General features: G+C 47.5%; 1 protein-coding gene across 1 annotated transcript in view; it reads right to left on the bottom strand.

The window, feature by feature from the left end:
- Window positions 1-420: 420 nt before the first annotated feature.
- Window positions 421-14,583, bottom strand: part of LOC142216320 (dynein axonemal assembly factor 8-like) — a 40,623-nt gene continuing 26,460 nt past the window's right edge. The window contains exons 26-30 of the mRNA XM_075284071.1: window positions 13,001-13,097; window positions 9,054-9,265; window positions 5,267-5,352; window positions 863-926; window positions 421-592 (exon numbers count right to left, since the gene is read on the bottom strand). Coding sequence (XP_075140172.1) covers window positions 515-592; window positions 863-926; window positions 5,267-5,352; window positions 9,054-9,265; window positions 13,001-13,097 — 537 coding nt within the window. The 3' untranslated portion in view covers window positions 421-514. The remainder of the gene's footprint in view (window positions 593-862; window positions 927-5,266; window positions 5,353-9,053; window positions 9,266-13,000; window positions 13,098-14,583) is intronic.

Below are 14,583 nucleotides of genomic sequence, written 5' to 3'. Positions count from 1 at the left end.
TCTAAAATGTAAAATCTGCTCCTTGGTTCCAATGTATTCTTAGAACTCCAGTTCCTGCTTCCTCCTCTAGGTGGCACTTTCTATATATAGATCAATATATGTCTTCAATAAGACTGAATAGCGCCATCTAGTGGAAGAATTGGAAGCTGTATTTCTCAGAATAGGATGTGAAAGGACCAGGGTAGAGAAGGAACCAAGCCTCAGTGTCCATGGAAGTAAACTGCAGACCTAGTTAGAAATATCGAGTCTTAAAGTTTTCTTCCAAGAGTTCGGAGAGGCCATTAGGCCAGAAGCGACTACGGCAGAGCAGCTGAGTCTCCTCGTTCCGGGTACCAGTCTTTGCTTCATCCTCTAAGGAGAAGACGGCAGAGATCTGCTAAAGGAGGTTTGCAGAAGATCTCCTTGGTTTGAAGGGTTAAGTCTATAAGAACGTCCCCTGCAAGGCTCTCAGGGTGACATTGAGCCTTGTCATTGCGACTTGACGAAGGAAACCGGGAAATGGCACCTCCTCTTCTCAGGAGGCTTCAGGCACAACTTGGTGAATGCTGTCAGGGGTCAGTGAATCAAAAAAGCAGCTGATCATCCTGACGGCCTAAAGGGAAAAATAATAGGAGGATGGGAGGCGTGTGGATGGGACCGGGCGCGTACGGGGGCATGATGGAGAATACAATCCCGCGTCAGCACATCCTCCTCTTATCTCACAAGTCCCAAAGGCCCCAGAAAGAATGTAATTCACTTCAGCTAAATGAAATCAACAATATAAATGCAATTCTCCACCACCTCCCCGGCATCTGGACTGTGTACATTGTGTATGTGTCATCATATTATCTGACAAGGCTGCGTTCCGGGGAAGCGGACTTACCTGCCGCTGGCTCTGAGGGCTCAGGATCAACGTCGAACACTTCTGGTCTCTCTGCGGGTCGTGGCTGCAACAAGGAAAATAAGAAATTACAAATAAAATCTATAATAGGGCAATAGAAAAGCCCCCTGGGGGGTAAGTGTCTGGTCCTAAGGGAGTCCTCCGAGGATAGGGCTCTCCAGTACTGCCTAGAAACCCAAGGTTCTTGAACATGGGTGTCCTAAAAGGTAAACGTCCATTGTAGGGGTGTCTTAGATGGTCGGTATCTATTTCCAAGGGTGTCCTGGTTAGCAGGTATCATTGGAGGTGGAGGCCCTCTTTAATGGGTATCCTAAACAGTAGGTGCCCTTCTTAATGGGTGTTCTTGAAGAGCGGTGTCCACTCTAAAGGGTGTCCTACAGAGGTGCAATCTGAAACGGGGCCCTACCTACCATGAGCCTTTCACAATAGTGCTATCTTTTAGGTCCTTTGGGGCCCCTCGGGTTCCAGGGCCCAGTCGTGACTACTACCTTTGCGCCCATCAGCTATGTGAAGGGGCCGAGTGCTCGTGTTGTTACAGGCACCCCATTCTCAAGGTTGCAATTACATTGTATGGCCACTAGGAAACAGACTGTGTGATAAGGTCATGGCACGAGTGTCGGGGGTCAAGGGTGTAGGACCACCAATGATCTCTTACTGGGACCAAGTCATAAATAAAAATGAACTGGACATCCCCTTTAAGAATAGGCAACAATCATGGGCACCTTCATTGACCAGCCTCTCTATTGGGCTTCCACAATTCTTGTGATCATTGAGAGTGTCAATAGTGGATCAAAGAGGTGCAAAGTAAGGACTTTAGAACGACACGCCATCTTCTTGCAAGATCCGTGCCGTATGAATGGCCGGTCAGTATTAGAGCAGCCGGTTTTGGACATGTATTTGGCATAAATGTCACCATTTTGGCCCCAAGTTAGGAGTTTTCACCTTGCCTGTTGGAGAACCGTTGGTATCGGTGTCCTGTGCGGTATAATGGCATCCATGTGACATCGCTTAATAGCCAGCTGCTGAAATCCAGGCATTAAGGGTTAAACTGCTGTACGTCAATGAAGGGGGTCATGGAGAGAGGATTTGGGAGATTGAAGCCGGGACAGTTCAGTTTCCGCTGATGGATTATGCTTGGGGAAAATCCGTTTATAGGAGGCTTTTGTTATGTCACAGATTAGATGGCGTGCCCATACATTCACCGAGAGGAGGGCACCTTCACACCACGCCAAGGGCAGGGGGCAGGGTGTCTTCCTATACCGCCATGCAGACTGAATATTAACCCATTGAGGGCTCACTAGGACGTCACTGAGAAGCTGTGTGCCTGATGCTGTAGGGATCTCATAGAATATATAGGGTCACCCTCAGCCATGTACAGGTCTCAGGTAGGTCATCACGGGTATGCACGAAACGTATGGAAAAGCACAAAGTCAATCCAACTGGTTCACGCTCATTAGATCCTGAAGAAGGCAAAACCCTGAGAGGTCTCCTTAGAAGGTCACCCTGTCCCCTGGCACTTCGTGCAAAAAGCGGGGGATGTTGGTTCATGGAGTTCTGCTTTTTTTTGTTGTCCCATAAAACATTAATATACAGAACATTATTATTCTGGCACCAAAAGTAGGTAAGTCGGAGCATTAGTGCCCAACACTTGAGCGTGGTTCCTGACATTAGTGCCCGCCCTCTCTACACGATTCCTGAGTATTAGTGCCCGCCCTCTCTACACGGTTCCTGAGTATTAGTGCCCGCCCTCTCCACACGGTTCCTGAGTATTAGTGCCCGCCCTCTCCACACGGTTCCTGACATTAGTGCCCGCCCTCTCTACATGATTCCTGAGTATTAGTGCCCGCCCTCTCTACACGGTTCCTGAGTATTAGTGCCCAACCTCTCCACACGGTTCCTGAGTATTAGTGCCCAACCTCTCCACATGGTTCCTGAGTATTAGTGCCCAACCTCTCCACACGGTTCCTGAGTATTAGTGCCTGCCCTCTCCACACGGTTCCTGAGTATTAGTGCCCAACCTCTCCACACAGTTCCTGAGTATTAGTGCCCGCCTTCTCCACACAGTTCCTGAGTATTAGTGTCCAACCTCTCCACACAGTTCCTGAGTATTAGTGCCCGCCCTCTTCATATGGTTCTTGACATCAGTGCCCATTACTGCTCTCCATGTCTGTGTGGTTTTTGAGCATCAGGGCCTCTGGGTAATTCCTGTTACTTTGGGCACCACCAGCATCCCTGCTTGCTTGATGGAGTCTCGGCCTTAGCTTCGGTATCTTCTAGACCAATCCATATCTCTATGTATAGCCAAGGCCAGCCTTTTAACCCTTTAACTACCTGTCGACAAATTCGCCATATAATAAGTCAATGCATCTAAGCAGTCCTTGGTATCTCCTACCTAGATTGCCCATTTCTCTATAAGTCCAGGTCCTTCATGCCAATAACTTGGGGTGCTCATCATTTCTGACTCCAGGCTTTTCCCCTGGAGCACCAGCCATGTGCACTCACATGTATATATACCGCACACACGTGTGCATGTGGCACGAGTGTATAAGGCTTCTAATTCAGGAGACAGCAGGGAGCAGGCTATGTGACAGGAGGCTGTGTCAGTCCCAGCGGGAAACAGTGTTGATTTCTTTCTCTCTGTCAGAGGGAGAGGGGGGTGACAGGAGCGTCTGAGATGCCCCCTCCTCGGCTCTCTTAGCTCTTATCTCTGATGTTCCAGCACCGCTATCCTCAGAACCATGAGTTATAGCCAGCTGCACAAGGAAACTAGGCCAGACAGAGTTTAGAACAGTCTATTGAAATCATGCAAAACCCCAGCAAAGGGATTTTACTTTGCAGAGCAGTGTTCCCGTTACCTCCACCAAAACCACTTCTTCAGCGAGTTATTTTGAGGATGTTTAGGGCGCGATTATTCTTACTCACTATTTGGTCATCATCGCCACCTGGACCTCTGCTGAGCTTAGGCTTTTGTGCAAAGTATAGGAGATAGTGATGTGTCCTACAAGAAGATGTGAGGGTCAAGCAACAGGGATGTCCTCTAATCCTAAAGCCTCATACACATCCCCGTCTGCATTGCCAGTGTGCTGGGTAACACATCGCACACTAACCCATTCATTTCTATGGTCCTATTCCTGTATGTTTTGTGGCCTGGGTTCACTGAGAGCAGAGAATTGGGCCATGGAGGCAAGGACGGCACATAGATGTAATCCATATACTGTCATGTGCCGCTCTACTACCTACCCAGCTCATGTATATGGTCGTATGTATCAGTGGCCTGATCCAGGAGATCTAAGGAGTTGGGTTCAGTTCTGAAGACTTCTCCAAAAACATAAGATACCTTAAGATACCTACTGGAAATGACAAATGCTTTATAGGACGCCCATCAGAAATGGTGACAACCTTCTAGGACACCAATTACAAAGGACATTGCTCTTCCAGGGCTCTTATATTGCTTTCTTTTTCTTGCTTATATAGCATCAACATGATCTGCAGCACTTTACAGACATCGCACTGTGTGAGGAAACCCATCCAAACACGGGGCGAACATACAAAGTCCATGCAGATGGTGTCCTCTATTACATTTGATCCCAGGACTCCAGCACTGCAAGGTGCTATCACAGGCTCAGGCTGGTCCACCTTGTTTCTAAGACACCCTATGGCGCGGACATTTGTTGATAGGATACCATTCTTTAGGGACACCTCATAAAAAGAAACCTACCTTCTCTGCAGGTGCTAGGACACCCATTACAAAAGATGCCTAATTTGTAGGACAACCTTAAGATTAGACGCTTCTATGATGTATCTTCTAGCAACCAACTACCCTGCATGACTCCTAACTTCTTGGGTAGCCTTTGGGATGTGCACCTACCTTTGAGGATATGAGGGGTGTAGCTATAGGAACCCCTTTAAGTATAAGTCATATATGAAACAGTTTTGCCAGTCATACCAGTCTAACCATCTGGGCATCTGCAGGCAGTTTTATAAGCAGAAGGTGCCCCTGGCATCTACTTGTTGTTTTGTGGGTAACCCCGATCTGATACCTTCTAAGACCAAGCAGCGTTCCTATAGTCGTACTACACAAGGCTGCTTTGAAGTATACGAATATTTTCCAATCCTGTGACCTAAATATGTCAAGACGCTTTGTATAGAAAAAAAGTGTCTAAGGAATTACAGTATTCTAGAGGGCAGTCATGCCAATGGGTCAGGGCACAATGGATCGGCCGCCTCCCTGGAAGATTCTGTGATCTGCTCTTCACGTGGCGGTTCCTTGTCTGAGCAGGCGCTCAGATCGATGTGGCTGTAATAAATTATTCACTTCATTTCCTTAGCTAATTATTCCCAGGGTTTTTGTTTTTTTTTCCATGACAGAAATACACTGGCGCTTACCTGGCCATTAGCGAGTGGAAACAGGTCACAGCGTTGTCCCGCTGGGCGGCTACCAGCAGACAGGGGCCCGCCATCATAGCCCTGAACTGTAAGAGCCAGAAGTTATCTGATCAGTATCTAGAAATAGTCTCTACAGAAATAGAAAGATCACGCAGACTCCACAGTGTCTAGGCAGATGCGACATTCAGGAATCTGGGAAAGCTGAGTGATACGGAATATGGCTGCGGGAGTGGAGTGTTATCACTGTGCAGCACTGTATACCTGGTGTACAGAAAAACTTGTACTGTGGATATCAATAAATTGACAACTGGGCGTTACCCTTCTCTTTGTCAATGGGGCAAGTCTACACAGACACTGGCGGAACTATAATAATAATATAATACATTTTATTTATATAGCGCCAACATACTCCGCAGCGCTGTACAATTTATAGGGTTCAGATACAGACATACATAACAAAGAACGTCATTTCACACAATGGGACTGAGGGCCCTGCTCAAAAGAGCTTACAATCTATGAGGTAGAGAGGGTGACACAAGAGGTAGCAGGGGCGGCATTGCTTATACAGTGTTCAGACAATTTTGTGCATTAGGAATTGTGATAGGCTTGTCTGAAAAGATGCGTCTTTAGTTTGCGTTTGAAACTGTAGAAGTTGGGAGTTAATCTGATTGTCCGGGGTAGAGCATTCCAGAGAAGTGGTGCAGCTCGGGAGAAGTCTTGTATACGAGCATGGGAGGTTCTGATAATAGAGGATGTAAGTGTTAGGTCATTGAGTGAGCGGAGAGCACGGGTTGGGCGGTAGACAGAGATGAGGGAAGAAATGTAGGAAGGTGCGGCATTATGGAGAGCCTTGTGGATGAGAGTAATAACTTTATATTTTATTCTATAATGAATAGGCAGCCAATGTAGCGACTGGCACAGACCGGAGGCATCGCTGTAGCATCTAGCCTGATAGATGAGCCTGGCCGCTGCATTCAGAATAGATTGTAGAGGGGAGAGTTTAGTGAGGGGAAGACCGATTAGTAAGGGATTACAGTAGTCAAGGCGAGAATGAATCAGAGAGACAATCAGTGTCTTTAGTGTATCTCTGGTAAGGAAAGGGCGTATTCTGGAGATGTTTTTGAGGTGGAGGTGACATGAACGTGCGAGTGATTCAATATGAGGGGTGAAGGAAAGGTCTGCGTCAAATATGACCCCAAGGCAGCGGGCATGCTGCCTAGGAGTTATAGTAAGGCCTGAGACTGCAATGGATATATCAGGGACAGATCTGTTAGATGGTGGAAACAGTAGTAGTTCAGTCTTAGAGAGATTTAGTTTCAGATAGAGCGAGGACATGATATTAGAGACAGCAGAGAGACAGTCACTGGTGTTCTGAATGAGTGCAGGGGTGATGTCACGGGAAGATGTGTATAATTGGGTGTCATCAGCATAAAGATGGTACCTGAAGCCAAATCTGGCGATGGTTTGTCCAATGGGGGCTGTGTAGAGAGAAAAGAGCAGGGGGCCGAGGACCGAGCCCTGAGGAACCCCAACAGCAAGGGAAAGAGGAGAGGAAACAGAGCCCGCAAATGATACACTGAAAGTGCGGCCTGAGAGATAAGAGGAGAACCAGGAGAGCGCAGTGTCATTGAGGCCAACTGAGCGGAGCATAGTGAGGAGAAGTTGATGGTCAACAGTGTCAAAAGCTGCAGAGAGGTCCAGAAGAATAAGAAGAGAGAAGTCACCATTGGATTTAGCCTTTAGTAGATCATTAGAGACTTTTGTGAGAGCTGTTTCAGTAGAGTGCAGAGCGCGGAAACCAGATTGTAAGGGGTCAAGCAGAGAGTTAGCAGAGAGATAACGGATTAACCGAGAATAAACCAGGCGTTCCAAAAGTTTAGAGATGAAGGGGAGGTTAGAGACAGGTCGATAGTTAGCAGCACAGGATGGGTCCAGGGAGGGTTTTTTCAGTAGCGGGATTATAACAGCATGCTTGAAGGAGGATGGGAAGATTCCAGAAGAGAGAGAGAGGTTAAATATTTTAGTAAGGTAAGTAGTGGCAGCAGGGGACAGAGATTGGAGAAGGTGTGAGGGGAAGGGGTCACTACTGCAGGTTGTGGGGCGAGATGAAGAAAGTAGCTGGGAAACTTCCTCTTCTGTGACAGGTTCAAAAGATGAGAATGGACAGTCTAAAGTGCGGCTGGTGAGGGGATCAGTACTATCGTAGGTGTGGGAGTCAATGCCACCTGGGGCTTGGGCAGTAATTTCCTGACGGATCTTATCAATTTTATCATGGAAATACATGGCCAGGTCATCAGCACTAAGGTCTGTGAATGGCGTCTGCACCTTGGGTGTGAGTAAGGAGTGAAAGGTTTCAAAAAGCCTTTTAGGGTTGCTGGAGAGAGAAGAGATGAGGGCGGTGAAATAGTCTTGTTTGGCAAGGTAAAGGGCAGAGCTATATGTTTTAAGCATAAACTTGAAGTGGAGGAAATCTGCAGGTGAGCGTGATTTTCTCCATAGACGTTCGGCACACCTAGAGCAGCGCTGAAGAAATCGTGTCTGTGGCGTGTGCCAGGGCTGATGCCTCCTATGTGGGACTTTACGAGTGGAGGGGGGAGCAACCTCATCCAATGCATTTTTGAGGGTATCATTATAGTGACTGGTGGCCAGATTGGGACAGGAGATTGAAGAGATGGGGGACAGGGAGGACTGTAGAGTATCTGAGAGGTGCTGGGTGACGATAGCACGCAAGTTCCTATATGTGTGATGGGTAGGGGCGTCTTGTGAAGGGGAGAGAGCACTGATGGTGAGAGATAGAAGATTGTGGTCAGAAAGCGACAGAGAAGAGTTAGAAAATTTAGAGACTGTGAGGAGTCGATGGAAGACTAGATCAATCGTGTTACCGTCTATATGTGTGGCGGAAGAAGAACATTGTGAGAGACCAAGAGAAGTGGTTAATGAGAGAAACTGTGAGGCAGCCGGGGAGTGAGGGGGGGCAATAGGGATGTTAAAGTCACCCATGATGAGCGTAGGAATGTCACTGGATAAAAAGTGGGGAAGCCAAGAAGCAAAGTGGTCCAAAAATTGGTAGGGTGAGCCAGGTGGGCGGTAGATCACAGCTACACGTAAGGAGAGTGGCCGGAAAAGTCTGATAGCATGGACTTCAAATGAGGAGAATGTGAGTGAGGGGACCGGGGGAATGGACTGAAAAATGCACTGCGGTGACAGCAGTAATCCTACCCCACCACCCTGCCTGTTGTCAGGCCTAGAGGTATGTGAGAATTGTAGGCCACCATGACACAGAGCAGCAGGGGAGGCAGTGTCTGCCTGCTGGATCCAAGTTTCAGTAAAGGCGAGCAGGCCGAGGGATTTACTAAGGAATAAGTCATTAATATATTCTAGTTTGTTACACACTGAGCGGGCGTTCCAGAGAGAGCAGTTAAAGGAGACAGGGGAGAGATGAGGGGAAGGAACACGGTAAATATCGATGAGGTTTGTAGGCCTTCTATGTGTGCAGGAAGAAGAGCTAGTGAAGGAAGGAGGGCCGGGGTTAGGAGAGATGTCCCCAGCAGCCAGGAGGAGTAACATGGACAGAGACAGAAGGTGGAACTGATTGTCCCGGGTCAGACTGCGACAATTACCGTAATTTGTCCATTTGCAAGAGGAATAACACAATGCAAAGATGTAATGCAGCTCTAATATGTTACTTAAAGGGGAATTATAGTATTTAATAAATTGAACATGACCGAAGGAGTGACCACTCCTCTTTATTAAAGACACACATACCCCCGTCCACGGCTAGTCATACCTCGGCAGAGAGGCTATCCTGTAGACTATACATCTCCGCAACAAGCTGAGCCTGTGATTGGTCGAAAACCGTCAGCCGAGCCCCCGTGATACTGAAGGCCTTCCTGCTCAGCTGCTCCAGCCCTTGAACGTACGCCGGTGAGGAGCCACCTAATGTGCGAGAAGGGAACAGCAGGCACGTGGTCTGACACAAGGCGCTAGTGAACAGGGCACCTAAAATACAAAACACAGGAAAGAAAAAAAAAATCTCACAATCTTGTGCGAATCAAAGTCAGATCCAAACTCTACCGCGAGCGTGTAATAATGTAATTGTGTTAATTGCGCTGCGTCTTCCTGCGTGTAATGGGATCCCTGACAATGAGCGCTGTCACTCCGCCTGCCTGTCACATGTAATTTATAAAGTGATTAGCGAGCGACGCTTCCTGATTATTATATGTTAAATATTGACATGACTATATAATTATCCTGTAGAAAATAACACGATGAGCGCCGCCGCCCAAACAATCGCGGAAACATCAAACTCAATGACACATTTATTGTGCTTGGATTTGGGATCTTCATACAGGGTCATATGTCAGAGTTGAGAGAGTAGCAGAGATCACAGAGTCCACTCTGCTACATGGAGATATGGGTATCCCATGGCCCGCTATAGTATTACAGGTTATCTGCACAGTTCTGAAGCCTATGCACCCCATCCCCCCTTCACGCCGTACCAGCGGAGACCACAGTATACTGTACAAGAGTCCCCCAGAATGCAGCAATATGTGGCCCCTATACAGTGTCCGGGCCAGGAACACAGCACAAGGAAGCAACATGGCACCAAAGCAATCTGCAGAACTCTGTCACCTCTACACCAACCTGCAACCTCAACAACAATGTGATCATCTGCAACAACTTGTATCCTCTGCAATAACATAAAACCTCAACATCACCACCTTGTAACCTCTGTATCACTCTATAACCTTAGCATATTGCATCCACCTGCAACCTCTGCACCAACCTGTCACATTTGCAAAAAAACCTGGTCTGCCTTCTAACCAACCGCTAACCCATTACCTTTGCAGACTGCACCGATGTGTAACCTTAGCCTACTGCAAACTGTAACCTACACACAATCCTGTAAACTTAGCATACTGTACCAACCTGAAACTTTAACCTTAGCATGCTGCACCAACTTGTAACTTTTACATTCTGAACCCACCTGCATACCTTTCCACATAGCGCCACCCGCAAACCCTTTGCATGCTGTACCAAACTGTAAACCTTTGTAAACCATCCTATTCGGTCACCCCTTGCATGGTGGCACTATATTGATGCTGCACAATGCACCAGCTTGTTACCCCAGCGTTCTGTACCTCTGTATCAACCTGTAACCTAAGCATAATGCACATACTGGCACTCTGGTATACTGCACCCACCTGTAACTTTAACCTTAGCATAGTGAAATAACCCTGTATCTTTAACTTTAGCATATAGCACCAACCCACAATCTGAACCAACCCGTAACCTTAACTTTTGCAAATTGCACCAACCTGTAACCTTAACTTTTGCAAATTGCACCAACCTGTAACCTTAACTTTTGCAAATTGCACCAACCTGTAACCTTAACTTTTGCAAATTGCACCAACCTGTAACCTTAACTTTTGCAAATTGCACCAACCTGTAACCTTAACTTTTGCAAATTGCACCAATCTGTAACCTTAACTTTTGAAAATTGCACCAACCTGTAACCTTAACTTTTGCAAATTTCACCAACCTGTAACCTTAACTTTTGCGAATTGCACCAACCTGTAACCTTAACTTTTGCAAATTGCACCAACCTGTAACCTCTGAACCGTTTCCATACTGTACCATACTAAAACCCTTTGCATGCTAGACCAAGATGACGTCTTGAACAGTGAATCCACTTGGAGTCTGCACAGTGCCCTAACCTGCTACCCCAGCACGCTGCCCCTGCTGGTGACTCAGTAATCAGCATCATCCCATCTGTTCTCACACTAGACCAGTCTATGACCCAGCATCATCTCATTTGTCCTCCACACTAGACCAGTCTATGTCCCAGCGCCATCCCATCTGTCCTCACACTAGACCAGTCTATAACCCAGCATCATCCCATCTGTCCTCACACCAGTCCTGTCCATGACCCCGCACCGTCCAGTACAGTTCCCTGCCCCATTTCCTAACCCCTGCACACAGCACCAGCCTATAACACCTTGCCCGCTGCCCCAGCGTACTCCTCCACCCCACTGTCTTCATCCACCATCTGTCATGTTCTGACAGTTCATCTCAAGTGAGAGAATTTCCCGCGCCCTCACGGCTGCACATTTTCATCAAAACATCACAAAATCTCATTTGATTTCAGAAAGTTCAGCTCTTCAATGTGGAACACATCAGGATTTCATTATGCCACTTTCACGTCTCGACCCAATAACAGCTCTGGGTATAGGTAGCCCCCGAGACATTGCGAAATAAGCGGCGCCGCAGACTTTCCATTGTTGTTGACACACAAACACAATTCTGCTAATCCGCTTGCTACGCCGAACCCATTTAACTTTAGCTAGGATTAGTTCAGACTGGGAAACAAGTCTGTGAGCCGAAACAGAAGGGAGAAATTGATCTGCCGGGAGTGAATGGGTTAACGGGACGCATGGTCCTGAAGAAGACGATGGCGGAAGTGTCGGACAGCTGTGTTCCTGTGCAGAGATGCTGACACCAGCGTGCGTCATTAGCCCGGCACACGTGTCGCTGTCTATGTGACTTGCATTTTCCATAGACTTAGACTGTAAGCTGCAGGCATTTGTCACCGATACAGCCGCAGGTCCTCGCCATTAACCCCGAGTGGGATAGCACGCTGTTTAACTCCTTCAAAGCCAAGCCTTTAGATGCATGGCAAAATTTTACAGTGCCAAATTCTAAAGGTGAAATTTTTTTTTATTGTGGCTCCAATACAAATTGGTTTTCATTAGTTAAAGGAGTATCCCGATTATAACAATGGATAGGTGATAGCTGTGAGATTGGTGGGGGTCTGGCAGCTGGAACCACCACCAATCTCCAAAATCAGGGTCACGTCCCCTGACTCACTCAGCCACAGGACCGTGACCAGGAGGAGTTAAATAAAGGGTGTTAGGCCTTGCGCCCTGCCACTCCATTCCGATACCGAAGATAGCTAAGCAAAGGCATAACGGCGTCCCAATGTAAAATCTGTAATGAGGCCGCCACTTCCATCTATAATACTGGTGACTTCTTACCTTGTAGAGAGGCTTTGGGCCCCGGTACAGATAACATAATGTACCCCAGCATTCTTCTAGAGCAGGGGTAGGGAACGTACGGCTCTCCAGCTGTTGCAAAACTACAACTCCCAGCATGCATACTGGCTCTGCTGTTCTGGGAACTCCCATGGAAGTGAATGGAGCATGCTGGGAGTTGTAGTTTCACAGCAGCTGGAGAGCCAAAGGTTCCCTACCCCTGTTCTAGAGTGATCTAGTTACTGACTGCCATCATTTCTGGTGGCTTTAATGCATACAAGGTCTTGAGAACGACATTACACTTGATGGAAATCAGATAAGGACATGATATATGAATCTCTCAGTAGTGCAGCCTCAGGCTGTGGACATCATTGCTCCATAGGGCTAAGTCTTAGGTGACCGACTCCTTCTAAGAAATCATAACAGCAATGACAATGGTGTGGGGACTGTTACAGATTTTGCATTGGGAGTGCGATAGTAGGGCCCACTTGTAGTGCCCAATGCTATTAGCCAAGGTTGGTGATATATGACAAAGAACACGGGTTGGATCATCTTCAAGATACCTCCATGTTGTCTGCTCATCAGCGGGTATCTTTAGTATTGTCTTGGGATAACATTACCGTCCTGATCAGATGCTTCAGGATGGATGTGCACCTTGTCCTACGAGCCCGGACCCCCAAGAACTTCCTTTAGGACCAGTTACCTGCATTCTGTGATAATCCGCCATTGCAGAGCTGATTCTTCACAGTCTGTCTTTGTGTTCTGCTATTAAATATGGCGTCGTGTGTCATCCTGGGGATCTGAAGGTAGAGAGGTGAACGTGAGATTAATACTCCCTGCATATTCATAAAGTGAAGCCATATTGCAAGGATACTAGTGGTGAGGGTCTGACTGCTGCGACCCCCACAATGTCTGCAGGGACCACAGTGTTCGTGAAATGCTGCGGCCTAGTCCTATTCACTAGAATACTAAGCACATGTCTGCATTGTGGCATAGGGCAGGGTTTGTTCTAGGTACTGGTCATAACATTATGGCATTTCCTAGCAATAAAAGAGGAATAGCCCTTTAAATATCTATTCCCATACACTGCAGCCAGCACATTCCCAAGTGCTCATCCAGATCATCCTACTTCATAAATCAGATCTACAGAACTGCTAGCACTTATGTTATACTAACATGGATCTTGGTGCTACTGCTTCTCCTTGTGGAGATCCAGCTGGTGCAAGCAATGTTCCCTGGGAAAATATATGCAACAGTATGATTACGTGAGGCCGTCAAGCTCTCCATGCTGCGGACATCCTTTACTCGGGCTATGAGGTCTGCACAAGAAGGTGGGATGGTTTACCTAAATGCATGGGCGGGAGGTTGAGGAGATAGGTAAGAGGGTCCAAGGGGACCCCAAGGGATAAATAAAGCATCTGTAATAGACTTGACCTCCGACCAAAAGGGGCGAATCCCTGAACATTCCCAAAAGATATGATACAAGGTACCAACCCCTGCCTGGCAATGCCAACCCTGAGGAGGTATGCTAGGGTTTGGAGAGTGACGCAAGGCAGGGGTATGGTACCAGTGCAGAAGTATTTTATATTGAGTCTCCCGGGATGTGATGCAAGTGGAAGACTTAGCCGCTCGTGACCATATAACTTGCCATTGGTTCGGTGAGATCTGCCTATTCAACGCCCCGGACCATTTCTCCATATATTTATGCGAGACAGAACCCTTCTTCTCAAGCAAAGAAAGGAGTCCATAAATATCGGAAATAAGGCCAGGCGTGGAGGTGCCCGCTCGACAGTCTCTCAAAGGTAGTCGGTAGGGACACCTTCAGGGAGCCGAAGTGGGTAAACATGAAATGGGCAATTTGCTGGTAAGGTAACCATTCAGAGGCAGGTAAGTGAAGATTAGAGATGAGCGAACACTGTTCGGATCAGCCGATCCGAACAGCACGCTCCCATAGAAATGAATGGAAGCACCTGTGACGCCGAGCGCCGGCAAAGTCAGGGTCACAGGTGCTTCCATTCATTTCTATGGGAGCGTGCTGTTCGGATTGGCTGATCCGAACAGTGTTCACTCATCTCTAGTGAAGATCAGATACAAAATAGTCAAAGGGCCTGAGCTCCAACATCAGCAGAAGGTCTAACCTACTCCAAGGACGTACCATAGCCGATGAGAGACCTTCCGGGAGCAGGGGGTTATACAGGAAGGAAATCATGGAGGAACACAGAGAGGCCAGGGGGAAGACCGTAGAGCAGGTGAGCCATATAGCCCCGAATGGGACCTAGAAGGGGG

This window comes from Leptodactylus fuscus, chromosome 8 (assembly GCF_031893055.1).
Source record: "Leptodactylus fuscus isolate aLepFus1 chromosome 8, aLepFus1.hap2, whole genome shotgun sequence".
In the NCBI taxonomy this organism is placed as follows: Eukaryota; Metazoa; Chordata; class Amphibia; order Anura; family Leptodactylidae; genus Leptodactylus; species Leptodactylus fuscus.
The sequence above is the reverse complement of the archived record's forward strand: the minus strand, read 5'-3'. Positions and strand labels throughout refer to the sequence as shown.